This window comes from Anopheles stephensi, chromosome 3 (genome assembly GCF_013141755.1).
Source record: "Anopheles stephensi strain Indian chromosome 3, UCI_ANSTEP_V1.0, whole genome shotgun sequence".
Classification (NCBI taxonomy): domain Eukaryota; kingdom Metazoa; phylum Arthropoda; class Insecta; order Diptera; family Culicidae; genus Anopheles; species Anopheles stephensi.
The window spans coordinates 59,442,598-59,465,939 of record NC_050203.1 but is presented as its reverse complement, the minus strand read 5'-3'; the positions used below and the strand labels follow the sequence as shown (position 1 = coordinate 59,465,939).

Genomic DNA, 23,342 nt, shown 5'->3' with positions numbered 1-23,342 from the left:
CGATGCGAAGCAAAATTATGATTATTTGATTTGCTCATTTAAATTGAACGCCATTTAAAAGGCAAACGCCGCGGGGGAAGCTTCCGGATTTTTTTTTGCTACTTTGGTTTGTACTGTGGGTAAATAGGAGTGCAAATGTTATGATTGGTCATTTTAAAATAACTGTTAAATAAAATGTTTTATAAAAATTAAAAATTAAATAATATCAATTAAAATGAATGAACATTCAATTTGTTATCTGATTCATAAAGTTTCTCTAAAGATATGCTAACTGGTCGACTTCTATTTAATAAAAAAGTATGTACAAAAATTTAAGCAAAATATTTGTATAATCTTCCATTGGATTTATAAATTCACCTATACAACAAGCTCTAAAATTTTGGAGTATAATTTGGTAAAAAATGGAGTCGACAAGAACATCAGTAGAGGCAACATACTAACAAGCAAATGTTTTCCTAACTGTTCAGAAAAAATGCTGATCATTCTTTGAAGTCCAAACTAATACGTTAATAAGAGAAAACTGGAACTTGAAATATCATTTTAGTGAAAGACGATCTCAAACATCGATACAAAAATCGAAACGATGATTGAAATAGACTAGGAACTGCCATTTACGATACGTTTCCACCATGAATATTCATCCATGAGCGTAAAATGTAGATTTCATGAAGCAAATTTAGATCTGCTGATTCAAATACTTCAAATTAAATGTTGAAGTTAAGGCTTCAAGTTGGCTTTATGACTGTGAGACTTTGATCCAAGGGGCAAAACTTGAGTTGAATAAATATCCTGGATAAGAGAGACATTGCTATGCAAAACTTGCCGTCCATGATTAAGATCCTGCTAAATGAACAACTTACAAGTACAAGCTAACTTCTCGTCGATACTAGAGACTGAGCAACAAGCAATAGAATTGTTGAGCAAACTTCTATCGCAAGATCTTATTTTATAATTCCATAACCAAAACAGAAGATCAGCTGAACGTGGCACACATGTATTTTGATGACAGGTATTGCTTAGGTGTTCCACGTGATTGATGTGATTAATTGTGCCAAACGAAAGCTCGAAGAATGTTTGTCCTTTTAGTATATGAATACCGGTACAAAGTCTTAGAATAAACTCCCTCCCATTTGCGCTCTACACTAAAAACGGCTAGTAATTATAAATGCCAAGAGATTAAACCAAAAATTGATGCGGAATACGTAAGATAGAACACATATCTATTGCTAAATATGTTAGGACAGCACAATTTCCATCAAAAAATATTTTGCTTTAGAGGTAGAAGAAGTTGGAAGATTAAACACATAGCTTAGTCACGTAACAATTTACCCATCTGAAGTCATTGATCAATCTTATCCAGCTCATGACACACCTATCTGTCTGACTCTGGATTAAGGTTCGTCAGAAAATTGGAAGGCTCAGGAACGAAGACGATTGCAAGGGAAGTAGCTACAGGTGTCTTAGGACCTTCGTACTATGAGAAATAAGAGACTGAGACACATACAATTTTCTAATTCTTTTCTTGAGAACTTCACTACGATAAACAACAGCGGAAAGACATAGATTACAGTGACTCAAACGGAACTCTAGACACCCTTTAACTGAGCAATTGCTGGGCTTTAACGACGATTGTATTAGCCAAGGGTTGGACAATCATCTTTTCTTTTCGCACATCAACCTTTACACACCTTTCAATTAACCATTGACAAAACAATTGATTGAAGATAGGTTGTTAAATGGCCGAAATGGACCATATAGGGCAGAAAGTGCGATTCTTGCAAACTAACGGGAAAACCAGAAGGTTAGTTTTCAGCAATACACCGTCATTATTATACAATAGTAATCGTCGCCAATGAGGCAGTCCGGTGGCCGAGGCGATAACGGCGCCGGTCTTCACATGGCAGGACCCGGGGTTCAAAACCCATCCAGACCACCGCCCCGTGCGAAGGGCTAACTACCTTGCTACGGGTAAAATCAAGTCACAGACAGCCAAAAATGGTTATAGTGGTTAGAAGAAGAAGAATCGTCGCCAAATAAAGATAAACAATGTTATTAAACAAACGAGGTATTCTTTAAAAAATCATCTTTAGTTTTTTGATTTTCGGTAATTTTTCTAGGCATCTCAAGCCTTTTACTACGAAAGAGTTGCTCTAAAAAATAGCAAAACGGAATAAACTCTGTTGGAAAAGTGTTTTTGTAAGATACTTAATGGTAACTTTTTCTTTTCGAAACTACTCTTGGCAACTTCACTAACCGTAACCGTAAACCGTAATCAACGCTGTGCAGGATTTGGCCGAATTATTTGCAATTAGTTTTTGGCTGCTTTCTGACCAACCGACCGACACCAGCCACCCAACTGTGGTACTTTATTTCTATCAAAAGCATTTCTTAAACACGTACGACTAAACGGCTCTCACACCCCCCAACGTACACCGAAGCGTATTGCATTAGAATATCTTCCGTGCCGCAAGTCAAAAACCGCATCCGCAAGTCAGTGCCAGTGGGAGAAGCAGCGCAATCGAAACTAGTGTTTTCCAGCCCCCTACTCCTACCCACCCCGCTCTCATCACCTCATCATCGAGCGACATCCTGGCTTCCTGACTTCCTAAAGGGAATACCAGATGGTGCTATAATGTCAGGAGGAGCAACAAAAAAAAGGCCAACAAAAACGCCATCCAATGTGTCGCATTCCGGCACAGCACACAACCGGGACACTGGCCTTTGTGATTTCCGTACCAAGCGCCGGTAGCTGTAGCCGAGTGCAGGGTAGTAGCTTTTGACTTTTATCCCGAGCTTGGCTGGAAGACGTCGTCCGTAACTCGCTTGCCTGCCTGCCCATCGCACGGTAAAAGTGCACATAATTGGTATGCGTCCTTGCGGTTTCGTTTCTGAGGCACGTGGATTAGGATCCAAAGAGAGAGGGAAAAAGAGAGAGCTGAACGGTGCTGGACACGGACTCGGAGGGAGATCTAAGGTCTCCATATTCTTGCATCGTTTCATCGGAAACGAGATCGATGAAAATTTAATTTAACTATACCATACAAAGACCGACCGACCGACCGACCGGGCTGCGCTGGAAAACGGAGGAAAATGAATGTGAGAAACGTTTTCGTCCGAACGGAGCATCCAGGCGCACCTTCGACTTCTTCGGCCAATTCCATGGGGCACATGAGGTTAATGGGCAGCACATCAGTAGGGATATGTGGAGGTGTCTGTGTGTGTGTGTGTGCACCTGCATACTTTGTTCCCGGGCATTGGAAGGACATCGGTAAACGATCGTTCGACTTCCGCTTCCGGTGTGTGCTGATTAAAAACGTATGTTTTATTTTATGACTACAACTTTTCCTGCAACTCCACTCCCCCCGAGGAAGGGGTCTGTGGCAGCAGTGGTCCCGGTCCGGGGTGGCCGGCAGTGTTTTAAAGGCTAATCTGTCCTGTCTTGTGTCCTTTTCAAATTGTGTGCATGCGAAGGTGTATGACAAAAAGCATTCCTAACTTGCCCGGTTCCGGTGCGCCGGCAAAGATTCCTTGAGGGTGTCGATTTCCGTAGCAAAAGTTAGCGATGTGGTTTGCCGAACTGTTGGATGGAAGAAAATCGGGAAACCGGAGGGGGGAGAGGGGGGAGTTTGGTGGAGTAACTTTTAGCAACAACATTTTGTGGTTTTACTGGTTATGGGTTCTGCTAGCCAATGGCAGGGGCGAGATGGAGGTATGGTGGTCGCCTCACCGCCCTACCACTCCTTATATCCGGTGTGGTTTACATCCTCCGGCCGGGCGTCCGGATCTCTTCTACAAACCGACCAACCTGACCAAACCCACTGCCACTGGTCATTGCAGAAGTTTTCCCATAATTTTCAAGAAATAAGACTCGAGACGGACAAAGATTAAGAGAAGTTGCGTGCGGCGTGGTGCTTTGAGCCTGGGACGAGCTGCGAGCCTGGCACCAGGTTCGGCGAAAAACTCATCCATATCGGTTTCATTCATGCGTGTCGCGGTCGCATTCATCGTGGCATCGAAGTATTTATGATGATCATAAATTTTGTTTGCATCATTGCGCGTGTTGTGCCTTTAAATGGTTTCTAGAAAGCGCCACACGGATACGTGTGATAAACGTTTACTTGTTTTGTTGGGTTTAGCTCCCACACAATTCCAACTCATTTGAAATTAAGTCGAAAAAGGGATGATTTTTTATCATTTTTTTTAAATTCGTATACCTTTTTAATATAATTTTGAGAAGAATCTTAAAAGTCAGCTGTATATATTTCCCTTCTAGGATCATTCAAGTAGAAATTTCGATGAGGATTGTTTGTACATAAATTACGCGAAGAAAAAGGTATTCTCACAGTTGCACCACTGGTTAGTGGCCTGTTAAATTATTGCTATCAGTTTATAACAATTTTAAGGACCTAGTTCAAAAAGCTCGTTTTCCCATTAAAAATTAGCCGCATGGATCCTGGCCTGGCCTCACAGGATGAATTCTGGTCAGCAACTCATGACTCCATCTTTTTTAAAGTAAATATTTATCAGTCGAGCTGTTTGCATTTTTTGAAGAATCTGTGGCAAAATTGCGTATGGGGTTTGATTCGCATATCTCACCATTATCCCGGAGCGAAAGCGTTATAGATAGTGAGACATTTCTAGACTTCAGGGCATAATCAGTTGGCTCCTATAGTCAGTTTCTCTCTTCCGTAGAGGAATAAGAAGAATATCGAATGCTCCACCAGTCATCCGGCTGTTTTATTAGACCGTAGTAAACAACAGGATCTTATAAAGAAAATTCAGGGGTTTTGTGGCTTCCTCTTCAGAAGCTCATAGGGCATAGGACATAGTTTAAATCTCTTGAACTCTTGAACGAGATCAGGTCACACTTTATCGAATAAGGAAGGTCAGTTCTTCTGACATTGACATGAAACCAAGGTGGAAACATTCGAAACGGTGTCGCCCTTTGATCGTCCAGGCAATCATAGAAATCTGAATAAGATTTCCCTTACTGGAATGGTGGAGAAATCTCGGCCTTACCTTGGGTCCGGGAGACTCTCGTTTTGAACACCTTTACAAATTTTCTTTTGACGAGTGTTTTCAATGTAGTTTTCTGTTGAATTTTTGGGCAAAAAAAATTTCTGGAGGATAATATTTTTCTTATAACAAATATTTTTTGTCTGGTAGTGGAAGGCCAGCTAAGCTACCTTCATGAAGGAAACACATGTATAGGACAGAGAACATAAAAAGCAGTATTTACAATTTGCACAAACTTTACTCGATACTCTGTTGGTCGATGAACAGAGTTGTTACATTATCCTAAAATCGGATGCGAGACATTTGGATTTAATATCTAAATTCTTCTGAATTTAGTTCCTGAAAAAACGAGTTTTTAAATCCGTATAAAGCTGAGTTGTGCGATTCCTTTGCAGGTGGTTGAGTATCATCTTAAGACATTTATGTTGAATCTGCTGGAAAACGCACTTACCCGAGCGCTGAAAGGACGTGTAATATATCAACGGCTACTATGAGAATATCAACTGAAGACATCACAATAAAAAGTATTTGATTCCCCTGTCTTACGAAGCCGTTTCCATATCAACTAGCTTTGTTTGCCATTTCATCTAAGGAGCCTGAAAAACCCCTGTATTTTTATTTGTAAGTGTGTGTGAGTGTAATTGTGAGTAAGGTGATCTAAGGTAACGCAAACAAACCGTACAGTAGAGGGCCAAAAACTTGTGGTGTGGATTTAAATAGGGTTGAAAAACCGTTAAATGGTACTCATAATGCGCTATCGACATGATAGAACAATAGTTTGCGTTTTACTGCTGTTCAACAGCATTTTTAAGCCGTTTAGATATTTATTCTAGACTTCTTTATGAGTCCAGATTGTAGCCTTGATAAAACCGAACAGCTGTATAAAATTGCATTGTCATCTGAGATGAGTGAGTTGTTTCGTATGTGCGATATATGACGACATTATCAGAGTAAAAGTTGTACAAGAGAGGTCCTAGAACGCTCCCCTATAGAACACCTTTACTGTTTGTATATGGGGTTCTGATTCCAATCGTATGTTAGGTAATGTGTGTTTTAGCGAGATGTTTAGAAAATATATCACACATGTCTTAGGGATAGACAGTCACTCACATCGAACTTCTGACTCGGGTAATATGTCCCTCCAGTAAAGAAGAATTTGCCGACATAAGAAAAGCATATCTTCCTTCACCAGCGTGTACTAAAATTAGTTGGGTAAGTCCTACTCTTAGAGTTGTTTCCAATCATTCTGTGTGGTCACAGAATGGGTTGCTACATTTTTGCAGAAAGCTTCTAGGATGCATATTTAAAGAAAAATTGCATCTATTTATTAAACCACGTTCATATTAAGCCTTTTTTAATCCATACTTTAATTGGTTCAAAGAATAATAAAAAGCTTATAATTTAATGTACTCTTGCTTACTTCGATCAGAGTCAGATAAATTGTAGAATAAGCATTTCAAAATTCTTTATACCTATCCACCATAAAGCCCTTTACCAGTGATGAGAGAAACTTTGCCTGCATTTTGTAACGAAATCACCGCCCAAGCCAAACCCCACCAACCGGCAAAAAACACAATCGATAAACCATTCATGTTTGGTAGATTGTTAAGGCTCCTCAAACATGCTTAGCATGAAAACAAAAAACACATACCATCAGTCGAGATAACTTCCTATAGCATTATTTGTGAGAACTGGCGAACACTGCCTCACACACAGGCAAGAAACAAAACACACAACCAAACCAAGCTCAAAGCGAAAACAATCAAAAGTTTGAAATTAGTTTTCCCTTTTTTCCCCAGCTACAGTCCCACACGAGACATACCGCTCATTCAGTTCACCCACCATTTGGATCAATAAATTAGGAGAGAAAGAGAGAGCGAGAGAGAGGGAGTGTCCCTTTCGCAGGAGCAAGTATGAGGCCAATAAAGCAAAACAGTTTGACAAACAATCATCCGGATGTGAATATGGGAGTCGTCCTCCTGGAAGTACGGTGCTGTGGTTAGCTTTGTGCGCTGGTTGAACTGCGTCAAAAAGGGCGTGCGTGCCGTGCATTAGGGTACGTTCACATCGCGGTTCCTCATCATCGTCGAGGTGGGGCTTTGGATTGTCGCCACCGTTGTTACAAAACTCGATTTGGCCACAGTTTCCCAAGCGTGGTGCGGAAAAGCACGAAGTGTGCGAATTTTGAACGGTTCAATCCAACGATTGGGTTCAAACCATAATACAATTTGACCCGCAAAACCTCGTTCATCCGTGCGTCACGTAATGGTTAGTGATTTATTCAGCGTTCGTTAATTGCAGTTTGTTTATTATTGATGGGTGCTTATTAAATTTGTAACGGTTGCGTTACGATGCCGTGTGGGTTGGTGCGCTGGTGAGGAAGAAACCGGAGACCGGCTAGCTGGACTCTGGTAAAGTTATATTTAATGATTCTAACTGTCAGAACGGGCATTGCGTCAGAGATGCAGTAGGGAGTGAAAGCGTAACGTAGCTCTTGATAATATCGTTTCGAGGGGAAAATTGACATTAATCGTGCAACCACTGTGTGCAGATTATCAAGCAGGCGCTTGACCGCTAATCAGGTTGACGAACTTGTACTGGTCCGAGCCGATTTAAATGAGATAGAAGCTTAGATGCTTCCCCGCGTATTTTAATTCCCTTCTCCGGATCCAAAGTCAATCATTGCTTTCGAAAACTATCAGAGAGAATTCTGAGAAAGACAATCTTCCACTGACGATGGCAGAGCAGCAGCTTTATTACTAGCACCACTTCATTAGCTGCATATAACAAGCTAGCCAGGGTAAAATCAAACGGTGCAATGAGCATTTTTGAAATCCCAGTCTAGCGTACCAGGTTTTTATGTTGATTAAACAAAGACTTCTTCTGCTTCTTCTTTGGTCTAACGACCTCTTAGGTTTTACCTGCCATTTCTGGCCTACTAAACCTAATAATATCACGTAGTTGCATAGCACGATTGTTGAGGACTTCTATGGACTGAGTGCAGTGGTGAGAGTGTCGAACATGCTGTCCGGCAAGGGAACCTTCTCTGCTGTTTACTATTCAACATTGCTCTGGAATCCGACAGGCATGGATTGAGGATCAATGCGAAGAAGATAAAGTACCCGTTTGCCGGAGGCTCTGACCGTGATAGTGCACGACTCGGAAGGAGAGTATTGGTTGACGGCGACGATCTTGAGATAGTAGAAGATTTTTGCTATCTTGGCACGAACGTAACTTCGGACAACAACGTAAGCAGCAAAATCCGAAGGCGTATCGTTCTACGGCTGATAGTCCTCTAAAGGGCATGAGTCCTAAACTATGCTGGCGAAGGACACCAATGCTCTCGCTTTTTTCAAGGTACCTTGAGTTCGCTGAGCTGTTTGACGATGCAGACAAGCAGGGTTAGGATGATGAGGAAGCCGGACTCATGCCCTACGAGAACGGTGCTCGCCAGCGACCCATTCGGCAGAAGGCGTACAAGAGTTCAGCGAGCTTGTTGGCTGGATCAAGTAAAGTCAGACCTGATGCCTGATGCAGAGAACAGATGCAGCCGGGGATGGAATAGTGCAGCCATGGACCGTGTTTCCTGGAAACGGATTGGACGGATGGACTATGTCTATAAGACATTCTCCATAGGAGCAGACAGGAGGCTCTCCTATGTAGCAGAAGCTTACCAAAAGAGTATGTTCGCTGAGCAGAACCCCGGGTTGAAGACGAATCAAAACACAAAATTATGGTGATACTACCCAAAATGCTTAAACTTTTGTTCTTGGCTAAGTGACTTGGATAAACCGGCCATCTAATGGCTTGCTAGATTTATTAATACCACGTAGAAGGATAGTCAGTCCTCACTTCAGATGAACTTTGATGTATTGCGGGTTGGATCTATAGCTAGAATAAGTCTTATTTCTGCTGGAATGATGGACAGATAGATAATCAAAAATTTCAAGTCGGCCATAACCGGCAACAAAAAACCCCTAACAACTAAGAGCTCTGTGAGCTTTACTGCGAGCTTTAGGGTTGCCATGTTACGGTGAGGAATGAAAATTACACCGAACAACCTTTTTTTTTAATCATTATCAAGTTGGCGGTCCGGTGGCCGAGGCGATAACGGCACCGTTCTACACACGGCAGGACCGGGGTTTCAAATCCCATCCAGACCGCCTCCCCGTACGTAGGGCTGACTAATTTACTACAGGGGTAAAATCAAGTCATAGAAAGCCAGAAATGGCAAGCCAAGACCTCACGAGGTTGTAGTGCCAAGGAAGAAGAAGAAGATCAAGTTGACAGGTGGCTCAGTGTGTAGTGTGTCCATGGCAATCGGTGAGTATGTGGTGTCAACGCCACAGAAGCTGCAAAGAGGAGGACTGGATATATCGAGAAGGTAGGAGTGTGTCAGGCAAGTATGACCAATGCGAAGGCTGGAAAGGACTCGTTGGATGTGGCTGTAATCGGGATCGTCCCAAGGTGCGGTGTTGTACTTGATGGAGCGAAGTTTTGTGGAGAGATCTAGGTTGTGCCAGGTGGTGTTGCAGTGCTGAGCGACTGTTGCATTAGAGAAGCGGATGGCGTCTCGGCGCGAAAGAGTGCTGTGTGGTTCGGTTGGACGGAGCCAACATTCTTTGGCCAGCCGGTCGGTTTTTTAATTTCCGTCGATTCCGGAATAATCCAACAGAGGACTATTGCAGGTGATGAGGGAATGTCGTCATGGATCTGGATGAGAGAGTCTTTAGAGAAGCCGTGTTCGAGGGCGGTCAGAACACTGGCACTATCGGTGAAGATGTCATTCGGACATGTCGGTCCGCAGTCCTTCGACGGCGGCAAGTCGCATGGCTATTTCATCGGCTGAAAAGATAGATGTGTGGTTAGGGAGCTTGATGGCGCAGTTGTCGTGGTTGCGATGGATCCCACAGCCGGTTGACTCTCGATTAACCGAGCCGTCTTTGAAGATGTGGTGATGGTGCTCCGGATCAAGTGCGTGTAGGTGCTATTGGCGATGCGGCTGCTTTTTCCGGTTCCCCGGAGAGTGTGTGTTAGTTCCCAGTCTATGGCAGGAGTAAGATGGTACCAGGGACGAATTCCCCGACGGATGAATTGGCACCGAACAACCCAGCCCGCGAAGTCGTTTAAGATGGTCTCAGAAGCCTAAAGGCCTCTATAAAAAATGATAAAATAAGTTCTTAACATCAGTTTCCAAATAGCAAACATTAAAAGCAAAACAAAACTATTTTCATTTCTCAATATCGTTTGTTACGCTCCTTGCAAACTGCATCGTTCTCCTTTCAAATCTGTAAGTATATTTAGAGTTTTCAATTATATTACATTTTCTTTTTGTTCTGTTGTCGTGTTTTCTTTTTTCTTCCATTTCTTTCTCTCCTTTCCATTCTACACCCTCTTTCGGCCGAGAAATATATGCTAGCATTCGCTCGGGGTTGTCTATAGCTTCGTATAAAATATATACTATATAATATATGCGCTCTGTTTTATATATATATACTTTACGTCGGCGCAAGCTGTATGATTCTTCCGCTGATTCTTACTGCTGCCTATATTACAAGCTACATTGGTTTTCTGCTGCTTTGCTTTACTCGCGATATTAGCGGAGCAGGATCGATTGTACAGTATCATTGCCAATTTTAATAATAATCTATAAGGGTGTTTTTTATGAACTGTGGATTGAGCTTGTGCGTTTTGTTTTCCATAGGGGTTAATCCTTTGCTGTTCGCTCGAATTTGAATCGGCAGATATTGAAATGCGAAATGTAAGACTGGGAATGTTTAGGAACAAGCTCGCAGGCGGAGAAACGGAAATCTTACTCTGTTACATTGTACTGTTGCTAGTCATTTCAACCCTCCCCGTAAAATTCACCACCACCAAGGCTCGAAAAGCATTAAAAATATTACACACTGGACCAAAGGAACCAAACCCACATATATCTACCACCACCAGAAGATAATCATTACTTCTTAAGGAAAACTCGTACACGCCGGTTAAACGGTCACGAAAGACGGGCACCGTTCAACGGGGTTTGCAAGTGTTGCGTTTACCAGACGATGGTAACGCTTAACAAGTTCCCTGAAACGCTCACCCGAGACACGGTGCATGACTCGCGCCCCATTGCAAACTATCTTCCGCACGGACGCACTCTCCCCCCCCCCTCTTTTCGCGCAGTAATTACACTTTGGGAAAGTTGCTCTCCCCCTCCCCAGGACGGGACCCCTTTGGGTTTTATTTGCCGTCACACTAATGGTCTGCCACCTTTCCTTCCGAAAAACTCAACCCACCCAACCCAGCTTGATTGACTTACGAGCGGCGGGGGTCTAAGTTACGACCGAACTTAACGGCTTCCCAACCTTACTTACGGTTGTGCGAAAAGTTTTCCTCCGCACCCCACCCCCCCTTTAGTAGCAGTACAAAGGGGGTGGTTACCCCCGATTTGCAGTGCGTTGGCGTACGAAAGGAAACCGGTTACTTGCTCTTCGGTCGGATTGGGTGAAGCTGGGGAACAGGCGCGTTCGGTCGACATGAAAAATTACTTACATCAACTTGGGCGCAAAAATAAACAGTTGGCAGTTGCGTGCGGTGCAGCAGGGTGTGGCCCGGGTTTCACTTTTCAATTTGAGGAAACACTACTCATGCTCACGGATCATATTTTGCCGGGTGGTTCGGGAGGCCTATCGGAGGCGTGGTTGTTTGGAGGTTATTTTCACCCTTTTTAAAAGGATTCCTACCGTGTTTTTAATTACTGTTTTGCTTCTAGTCGTTTCTAACGCTTTTCTCCTTTTCTTCTGTGCATTCGATGTGCATTCGTCGTGTTTTCTTGGCTGCTGTGTGTTCAGGGCTTGTACTGCTAGTTTTCTTTTTTGTTCGCTTTGATACTACTATCACACTACGGTATTTGTTTATTCATCCACACTTGTAAGCCGCTATGTGGTGGCTTTTTTTTTTGCATTCGTTTCTGCTTCTCCTTTCGATTGTGTTACTCTCTCCCTCTTTTTCTGCGAATGTTGAGTATGTTTGGTTTTGCTTTGAAGTATTTCTAGCACTGCGCACACATAGTACACAGACACTCCGGCACGCTTTGCTTACTTTATAAAGAAGGAAGTATCAGAGGAAAGCTAAGGCCACGTATTATGTTGATGTATTTTTTTTCTCTCTCTCTCTTTCATGAGTGTGTGTGTGTGTGTATCGTCTTCTAGCAGTTTTCCGATTGGTTATATTCTTGTTACGCTTTAAGGTTTAAGGTTTCTATCTCTCTATTTAACTATACAGCACCAGTCACGGTGGTTGATCGTTTTGAGAAATGTTTGCCACTTTCTCCATTCAGGCTTAGCTAGGCTTAGTTATGCTAAGTAATGCGATTCGCGCGGGTCTATGCTGAGTCTTGTTTTTTTTATACACCCCATCTCTGCACACGTGTTACGTGATGGCACTGAGACATTTAGCTGTTTGTGTTGAAATCAAAACTTTTTTTTTTGTATTGTATCAATCAATACCTATCAGGGTTGTGATTAATTTTGTTTTACTGTGAGTAAAATATGGATGAGCTAAATTAATTTTACACATTTTTCCGAAAAGAAAATGCTGAATGTAATTGAGTGTACTGATGATTGATGTATGCGGACAAGAAAAAAAGCTCAAAAAAATTCACCAGTAAACCAATTGAAATAGTGGAACGCAGGGTGCAGCTTCTGCTGCCGCTTGCTTGACACAATATAATACTATTATCTGCTTAACATTAATGTACCCTACAGCAAAGTACGCCCGCACCGCGGCCAAGCATTATCCTTTGTCAGCTACTTTTACTCGGTTTCGCTCCGCTACGGCCGTCTCGCTAGTAATGGTGTCACCCGCAATCTCTTTTACACTGGGCCAACCTTTCCTGAGCGCTCTACCCATTACTGTTTTATTATTTATTGTTATGTATAGCATGTTTTTTTCTTCACCAAACCGTACCACTCGATGACGAGCGGGTACTGGTTTTGGTTCTGTACAGCGTAGATAAATGAAAGAATAAAAAGTACGACGACAGTCGGTTGCGTCCCCGGTGCACAACCTTCATCGTGTGCCGGATGTCGATCGAATGCGGAATAAATAATGCACGGAAGAAAGCGGGGAACGAAAAAGAATCGGGTAGCGGAACGGGAACGAGAGGAAACCGTTCTTCTCGTTACCGTACACAAAAGACAACACGTGTAGCAACCGAAATAAACGAACATGTATTTACAAATGCGCAAATTACTTGCCCGACTTTCTTGGACCGACCGTCCCTGTCCAACAGTTCCATCGAGTTTTATTTTAAATTTTCTATCGTTCCTTCTTAAAGTCATGCCAGTCATGGCAATGTGTTTTTGGGTGTGTATGTGAGTGTGTTGGTACGAAAGGGAAAAGTGAAAATAAATAAAAAATAAACGATTCCAACGGCAAGGGCTACGGGAACACCACAAATAACCAGGTATACACACAGGCACACAGCTTAGTAGAATAGTAGACGAAAGTGCTGGCTGCTGCTGTACGGTGTATGCAGACGCCAAACAGGTAAGAGACCATTGCAAAGACAGAACTAACATTGCAGCACGGTGGGAAGTTGTTGGCAGACAACAAACGACATCGACAATCGTGGCGGGAGGAAGGGTCCAGGAAATGAACTTACTACGAAACCTAACCGGAGCGAGTCGTCGTCGTCGTGAAGATTGTCTCGACCTGTCTGGCTTGGCTTGGTTGGCTTCTATCTTCACCAAGATGATGATGTTGCTGCCGCTGCTTCTTCTGCATAAACAAATTATGTATTCAAACAAAGATGCTGCCAGACTTTGAGTGGGCGGCAACTGGCACGAGATGCTCTACGGCTTCCTGTGTTCCGGTTTCTCTTCACTTTTCCCGATCCTTCTGCATCCAGCAAACGGAAGCAGCAACCGAGTGTACTTGCAATGCTTTTGATTTGGATTTTTCTCCCCAACCGACACCATGGAGAAAAAAACGGTTAGGGCCTGTTTGTTTCGTTCTCATCCACTCGGTGCGCATTGGGCGGGGGAGACGAATACAGTTTCTTTGGACAACGAAGCAGAGTGTCACTCGACTCGCAGGCGTGGAGTGGCTCGGAAGCTTACCACCAAAGTTGCGACACGATGTCAAGTGTCACCGCCAAGAAGCGCACGGGAAATGACTGACGAAAATGAAAACGAAAAAAACAACAACGCCACAACCCGAAAGAAACATTCACCTTCTTCAGGTTTTGCCGATCTCGATCGAGAAGAACCCACCAATTGAATGTGCTCCGGTGGTGGCGTTTGTGTTTCCGGATGCTGTGTTTTTATGTTTCGCTTGCTTCTCTTTCGATACGCGCTCCGAGCGAAAGCGTAAACGTGGACGATAGAATATTTGCGGTCTCCTTGGAATATTTGAGAATATAACGAAAAAGCGTTGCGACTTGGTTGCTCGAGGGCGGTGAACATGATGATCTATTTTTGGGCGATCCGGAAAGTGAAGAACATTGTTGTAAGACCACAGGAACGCATATAAAGAATTTTTTGGATAATACTATATCCACGAGAAGGTATGTTGAAAGTCTAATATGCTTATTCCTTTTGAAAATAGCAAATGAAAATTGACGTCCACGTTAACTTTTTTCTTTTGAATTCTACGTTGTGATGAACTTTCCCCGTGCTCAATTTGTTCATACTTCACACAAAAATATTCCCCACCAAGTATGGCAGCTAGCAAAACAACGGACCTACAGCGGAATGCCGATTCACCCAGCAGCAAAAGACATGATGCACAGGATTTATGAAAGCATTTTGGGCGCACCAGCCTCATCACGGCAAACACGGGACGACTAGCGAATAGCTGGCGAAAGGTAAACGAAACAAATCAACATTTCTATGCAATTCAAGCGTAATAGTAATTTCATGCTATATCTCGAGCTGGTTTTGAATGACCACTCAAAATATCAAACGGAAAGCGAATCGCATAACAGAATGAGATCACGCAAAACAGAAAAAGGAATAAAAAGAAACCCTTACTGCTCGCTTTTAAAAGCGTTGTTTGGATAACAACGGTATAAATTATTCGGAAAAGGAAAAAAAACTGCTGCTTTGAAGCGCCGGCAATGAATATGAATTTCTATTCATGGTGGCCTCTCCGTGAGTGCCGTTTAGCAATTGAAAACTAAGTAGCGTACAAGCACAATAAAAACACAGACACACAAACACAATTACTTGGTAGATGCTTGAACAGTAAACATTCTTGTGCAACAAAGTCTACGCTAGTCTTTAACGCGGGAATGCAAAAGAAAAAACGAAAACTAAATAAAAAACCTGCTAGTGTGTTACACACGCAAGAAACGTAAAACACTGGGCGTCTCCATCGAAAATGTTCCGTTACCACGCTTGCACCATATCTCATGCGTACCATCGCCGTACCGCACCGGGCACGACATAGAAGAAACAATTAAGGAAAGTAAATTGCAAGTGCGAGAGATTAGGAACAGTAGATAAAAAGCAAAACCATTTCCACAGTTTCACACTGGTCGGCCGTCACCGGGTCCGAGGTGTTGCCTATTCTTGCCTACAAAGAGCGAGAAAGAGAGAGAGAGAAGATGGTGGATGGTGGACGAGAGGGATTTGAAATAATTTCATCGGTGGTATGGCTAATGCTTCACTCTCGGTACCAACCCGGTTTTACACGCGAGGATTGTTGAAAGCCCGAATGGACGGAAGAACGAAAAAAAAAATAACAACTTGAAGAATCCCACCCAGCAGCGCAAGCGAACGATGAAAGGTGGACCGCGCTCCTGGACGGAAATAAAAACACACACAAAATCCGCACGCCCAACCCATAGGAATGTAATCAACCTGAACATTTTGCACACGGTTGTCGAATCCGAGGCGTTGTTAGTCTTTAAAACAGAGAAGTGGAATGGGCCCCTCAACACCGAACGTGCCAAGTAGAAGGACCCTACTGTTCTTTACGGTTTTCTTTATGGCTTCGTACATTCCATTTCGTTTGAGTGTTTTAATACTGTGTTTCGTTTGTTTTTTTTTTGTTCTCCTTCGCCAATCTTCTAGTGCCCGGATAAAGGTGCGTTCCCGACCCTGGTTTGGTGGCGGCATTTTCTTTGTAATGCGGTTCCGATCCATTTACTAGCCCGACGGAAAGGTAAGTTTCGTCCGAAAAAAAAGGTACACGGGCGCCTTCCTCACACAACTGACTGATGGTGGAAGGTAAGTGTGTTACTTTAAATCCTCCTTATCCTATTTGTGCTACACGAATCGAGCGGCGAGCGTCCAGCGGTACACGGTTTGGAATTGATTACTGCCGAAAGGCCACCACAGGGACCTGGCTGCCCTCTCTCTCGCTCTAGACGATCCATCGTATGTCTTTGTTTTGCGTTGCGACTGAGCGCTACCTGCTCAAGTTACCACTTGCTCAGCAGTTGACACTCGCAAATCCTGCGACGTCCGCTTTACGACTGGACATAAAATCGCGCCGCGCACTCGGGGACTTCGTGCGGAACAGATTACAGATTACAGGAACTGTGGCCTGCCGTTTGTGTGCAAATAACAGCAAATAAAAGAAACAAACTGGCAAACGCGGGAAAGGGAAGGAACGAGCAAAAGGAGGCAGGGGTACAACTCATTACACCTATTTGTGCTATAAAATAATTTCGTTAAACTGAAAACCCTTTTCGAAAGGAGACATCCGTACTGTGGTGGCTCGGTTAGGAGCGGCGAACGGGGGATGGTGTCTTGTGGTGGCTACCTGGGCCACCTTCCACAACCTCAATGGCACTGTTGCTGGCAATAATGGTGTTCGTAGGGTAAAGTTAAATTCACTGATTGTTTCGGCTGCTGGCGCGGCTTTCCAAGTTGGTGGGTGGATGTGCTCCGGGAAACACCTGTACATCGGCGAAGGTGGCGGTGATTTGTGTTTCGCGCTCGACCGATCACCTGCATCGAGCGGTCTTTGTTGCGTCCAGCATGCAGATGCGATCGATGATGATGACGCTGGAGCTTCCGTAGGCGTTCGTCGTCGTTCGCCACTGTTGCTAATGGTTGTTACTGGTACGCTGGTATTGTACTGCTTTTTGCTGGTCCACTGCGTCGCCTTCGGTAGTAACGTGCAGATTAACAGCAGATCCAGCGATAACCACCAGGCTGGTGCTGGCCGCTGCGGTGAACTGCCGTAATCGGCACCAGACCAACGTTCCTGTTCCATTCGATAATGTTCCCGATATTGGTGGCGATTACCGTAATCGATAGCCGGAGGTGCACGGAACGGGGGTAGTGCTGAACGATGCTGTAGTACCACTCGGTCTGGTTTGCGTGCTGTACTCCATCCCGAGTGTGTCTGCAAGTGTTTGCTGCTCCAGGAACTGCCGCCACTTCCGCCACTGTACAGGCCTGCTCCGTCAAGGTACGAACCTAACCCAGCATACAAGGCCGGGGTCAGCTGTGATGTTTGCGATGCTGTTGTTGTCGTTGCTAGTAGTGCTATTGCTGATGCTGCTGCTGCTGCTGAAGGTTGCTGAGGGCACCGATGGGCCATTTTCGGTCATTCATCCCACAGACACTGCTGCTTCTCGCGTACGTAGTACGAGTACTGATGGCACTTGCGACACGTTTTGATCCCGCACCGGTAGCTACCGCCACCGTTGTTCTGCAGTGCGTTCTCCGGCTTGCCCTTACAGTACTTCAACCCGCACGGGTACCAGCCGATACACATCTCCAGCGTGCAGATGCACGGGGCCCAGATGGCACTGACGTCGCTGCAGCGCGATGGAGCCGTTACGGTGTTTGCCGACGGGAACAACTTCACCGCCGATTCCAGTATCGAAATCGATGATCCTACAAAGGGAGAGAAAAAAACGTGGAATAGAACCATGTAGTAATTGAAAAAGGGAATCGTAATAAAACAGCCGGATCTAACACAGAGGTACCCTTCACCCTCTAGGCCACATCATCATGTAGAGGTTGTTGCCACTTCAAATTAATCCCCAAGGCAGTGGACTTCATGTGGACGGCCGACAATGTAGCCCGTTCGAGTAGGAAATGAAACTAGTTCAACAGGAAACTATCGTCAGCATTGGTAAAGGCTAATGATACGTCGTATATAAAGCGCGGCTGAACACATGGGAAGCCTTCTTCTACCTTCTTTAAAGCACTTCCCACATAATGCACTTCATGGTAGTGGGAAGGACCATTTCATTAGGTTCGCTAACGGTCATTGATCATTCTGCTTTATCTGTACGGAACAAAGTGAAGGACAGTTTATTGGTTGATTACTCAAAGTCACTGTGATGTGATTTTGCGAGGACAGGTGGATTTCGATCGATTATAAATAGGTTACCGATTTTCTCTCAGAACGCTGGACCGACTATCCAGCTAGGGGTAAACTAGAAAAAGATTTTTATAAATTACGACAATGTTTTTTATTCGCATAGAATTGCCGTAGTATTGTCATCTTGTGACACTGCGAGTCATAACTCAGTATTAAGAACGTTATTAAACTAAAACAATGATTTCAAAGATGAAGGCCATTATAAATTAAAAATGGTCTGTTAAATGAGCCCACAATGTTTCAATTCTTTATAACTTTATCTCTCACTATCGCCTTTCTCTTGATTAAAAAACATTCCTTCCTAAATCCTAAACCTAAAATCCTAAACACTCGCTACGGCAGGTTCAGTTCCTCAGACAACCATTTGGTGATCGGTCTACGTTATAATACGATGGCTTGCTATACTTTATAATAGCATCAAGTTGTATCAACCCTTAATCCGGACAATCCTCACTACGGATGAACGCTCCAGATGGGATTCGATACTCGGACCTGGCGAGTACGCCACTACGCCACTATCATCTCGGCCAATGCAATTTTTTTTTAATTTAATTTACTGTACCGTAATTTCACCCCTAGTACAGTATACTGAACGATACCATACTGTAGTCCTTCGTAAATAATGCATTTGATCGGCATTTTGCCTGTGCAACAAGAACCATGTATTTGCTTTAGCGTAACTCGCCTACCCCGCCAACTATATTTACACGCCCCGTTCGTGGTGACATGTTTGCGCTCTGAATTCTGCATAAGCCCAAGGAAAGCATGGGACGCGCTGTCACACCAAGAAACAGCTTGTGTGTGCATACGCGAGAACAACTTTTGCACTTAACACGCGGATCGCATGACACGTAACGCCGCTGCGTGTAGTGCACAACCCAATGCCAGGGCGCGAAACAGTAGCCAGCCCGAAAATAGCTTCATTAAATTGAGTTTCAAGAACCGGACTCGCACTCGCGCTGTAGAGTGCGGGACCCCGGACCCCGCATGTATGGGGAAAACCTGATACCTTGAAAATGTGGCTTACATCTCATTATGTTCGACGGTGCCGGAACGGGGACGGAAATCACTCAATCGATCCACCATCGCCGTCGTCGGTGCTCGTTCGGGCGCAGGATTAGGCCCGCACATGCGATCCTGCCAATGCCACCGCCGACGTACAGCTGTCATTTTCTCAGCAATGCATAATTTATAGCCAGTCTCAGTGGCCGACGCCGAAGAACAGCAATGAACGCCACAACCGCCGTGCACCCGACATACAACATGGTGGCCATCTTGAATAGCTTTACGGCGCTTTCTTCCCCGCCTTTGTAGCCGCCTTTTCTATAAATCTCCATTACGTGTTGCCTTCCTGAGCCTGAGGTGGTGGTTAGCCTTAGCTTTCCTCCGCAAACACCGGTTAAAGCATGCCTCCGTTGTAAGCGTGTGAGAACTTGAGTGCCTTTTCACGGACCCGGCAACGTGATGATGCCAATCCGGAAAGGCACGACTGACGAGAGGTGAAGAACATCTTTACACTGCGGCGAGGAGGGGCAGCGCGGAACAGTTTGACCCTCCATTTTCGGGCTAATCAATTATGGAGCCGGGATTAGAAATCAATAGCACAACCATTTACCAGCGACGACCATTACTGTCAGCTTAACGGCGTACGGGTTGTCGGACATGGGAGAGAAAGGAAACATTATATCCCACCCGCTCAAGGGTTCATCGGACCGGTCACCTCTTGTGCTGAAGCACACTGGAGCAGGAGCTCGCTTTGCTTGTGCTTTTTTGTGTGCATTCTCGCCAACAGGTCACCGCTTGTGTGTGAATGAATTTTTAACAAAGGTGTCGAACGGTATCACAACGTACGTCAATCGTCACCAGAAGCAACCTGTTTTGTGGGACGGGATCAATGCTAATGCTTGACCATCGACTGTTGGCAACCTACACGACCGATGACAAACATTCATCAAATTAAATGGCCAAGGTTACGGTAAGAGTCAGCCAACGCAATGCTGTTATGGTTAAATTATTCAAAATTCAGAACCAAAAGCTTTGCTACTTGGAAAGTACGAAGTAAATATTCAATATCAAAAAATGAACGAATATGTAAACACCATTTCGCTCTACTACTCCAAGTTCATCTACAGTAACCCTCAATTGTAAAAACTGTAATAAATCATGCCTGATTAGCTGCCATTATGATTTATTGCGCACACATTTGCACCGTATAACGCTTCCACATTAAGCGTTCGAACCAGCACCATCAACGAAAACGTAATGCAACTTATAAAAATGTTCTATTTATATATCGCTACATATGAAGCTATCCCAAACACAAGCAGACCGAAATCAACTTATAGAAGGCTCCATTTTTTTGCTTCTCCTTAGAGCAACAATTGTCAATCAACTGCTCGAAAAATAACTTCCCTCGGCCCGCAGGGTTTTGATGCGGATAGACCCGGCACCGGAAGTGATTCTTTTGCGCTTTCGTTTCGGAATAACATTTCTCTTCCTTGACAAAGCTATTTGGAAGCTCACAAATTGTGTTTGTGGTTTCTTTTTTTCAAGTAATTTTGTCCATTCTCCACACAAAAATCGAATCGTGCCAGCTTGATTCCAAATCTGCCTGTGGCCAAACATGTCGAACACGGTGTGCAGCTTATTCTGATGACACCTCTGCCGCATGTATGCTCCGAAGGGAGGTGGAGATTCGTTGGAGATATGTCTGCCAGAATGCCGAAGATTGACATTTGCTGCTTCTCAAACGTACTAATTTGATATCAGTTTTATGATGGACCCTCGATCGATCATCCCTAGCCTGAAGCCGTTTAGTTCTTCTCGGTGTGCGTGTGAGCATCAAGAGTACAACATAATCTTGTCCTGTGGTTTGGGAACTGCTTCCCTAGCACACATAAACCTGTTTTTTATTCCCGCAAGCAAGTATACACTAAATAAAATTTCAAAGCATAACAAAGATACGAAGACCCAGTTTTAAAAAGCAAGCGTCATAATAGCACCGCAGAAGATGCTTCGAAATAAAAGTTATTTTATTTCGCACAAGATCGGAAAACGAAAGGACACAGGAAACGACCGACTCCCTTTGGTTTCGGCACGAAACACCCGGAACAGCATGCACGACACGGAAGAAATAAAACCGTACATTCAATTCATTCGTGTGCAGCCGGCTCACAAATGTGAACGGTACCAGGAAATTGGAGCGCAAATGTGCTAGTAGATCTAACAGACGGGCACGTAGTAGGGCAGCCCGCAAGGAATGGGGAACTGGGGCCGTGTTGGTGTGCGACGGTCTCCGGAACGGATAGCAATAAAAGGACGATACAACGAATCAATAAATTTCATAAACTGTGGGCATAAAATAAATAAATTATTACCTTTTAAAAGTGGTTTCAAGTGAGTGTTACGTATGTGTGCGTGTATACGGGTGTTAGTTTGTGGGTAATGCAGTCCGTTGTGTGTGTGTGTGTATGTGCGTTAGCCGGATGAATTGGAATCGGTAGGCAGTTTATTAGCTCGATCGATCGTTCGATCAATGGATGGATGGAGCAGCATTAATGATGCTGGATGCGTTCGTTTGGTAGCTTGGGAAAATTGTGTCGAGCCGGAAAGATCTAACAGCTATCGAGCTGCCTGCTACCAGTGCTTTGATGTTCCAAACCAGAGCACTCTCGGGAAAAGGGCCGGCCTAAAAGCGACGGATCAGAAGTATATAGAAGAGGGTTTTCGGGGGCAGCCTATGAACTATGGTGTGTTGATACCGTTTCGGACAAGATTTTTTTCAATATGACCGATTACTTATCATATATTCAATAGCACGTTTCTTCGATATAAATATCAATTTTCTAATTTAATTCTTTACAGTAAAATTTCGACAACATTTCTAGGAAAATATTTAAAACTTATTTTGGAACCAATTTCAGCCAATGCCTTCAATGGATTTTTCCCACAATGCGCCCACAGTCGAAAAGCGCCGCCGGAAGAAAGGACACTGAAAATGCTCATAAAATATGATAAACGGAAATTCGAAGTGTATCCTAGTATATTGAGTTTTGCCAGAAACGCCAGCCGGCACGGGAACAGAGCAATCTAGCTGGAAGCCATTTATCGCCGACGTTGAGACGACTGTTATTATTATTTTTTATTTTTTCGTGTGAAGCTGGATATACATTCGTGGGATTGCTAAATATTCATTCTAAGTTTCCTCAACCAAGCGTTTAGGTCCGTTTTAAGAAGCGTGAGTCAGTGAGAAATTTGGACGCCTAGGACGCTTTACATTAGGCAAAAAAGCGTAACAAAGATCAAGAAATGTTTTGTTTAATTTGTGTAGTTTTTTATCGGATATTATTCTTCATGAATTCCTTAAAATTGTTTAAGAGTCAATACATACGCAGACGCTCATGAAACGCGGATCTTATAACACATACAACTTGAATATTTCCGAGACATCATTAAATGCACATTACATGATTGGGATGTCTTTGGCCGAAGTTACTAAGATAACGCAAAATATGTAATTGCTGCCGTGATTTGAGGATTCTCGTTGGTACCGAGAGGATAAAGCCCAGTACATTAGAAAATCGAAGGAGATGCCCGGAAGAAAGGCTACGAAAAGAAACTGAGATCGTTTAAAAAGAACCGTATATGACAAGGGACCAAGTATCAAGTTTCATTAGATGGACAAATGGCTCTATCTCTACAAAAATCTGAGTGTAATACTAGTGTCTACGTTTAAAAAAAAATCAATCAAAGTACAATCAAACTGTTAACAATCGAATACACTGTTGTTAACAAACAATCACATGATACAAACTACATAATCTTCACTAAGCTATGCTTCAAAATATATCTAACCCTTGTGACACTTAATGGAGGCGACTCAGAGGCCGAGGCAACAGCGGCGCTTGTTTTCACACGGCAGGACCGAGGATCAAATCCTATCCAGTCCATCTTCCCGTACACAGGGCTGACGATCCAGTTAAGAGTAA

At 43.7% G+C, this 23,342-nt stretch overlaps 1 protein-coding gene across 1 annotated transcript in view; it reads right to left on the bottom strand.

The window, feature by feature from the left end:
• Positions 1–10,290: 10,290 nt before the first annotated feature.
• LOC118509280 (out at first protein) overlaps positions 10,291–23,342 on the bottom strand; it is a 60,909-nt gene continuing 47,857 nt past the window's right edge. Inside the window, exon 6 of the mRNA XM_036049657.1 lies at positions 10,291–17,861. Within this exon, the coding sequence (XP_035905550.1) occupies positions 17,569–17,861 (293 nt within the window). The 3' untranslated portion in view covers positions 10,291–17,568. The remainder of the gene's footprint in view (positions 17,862–23,342) is intronic.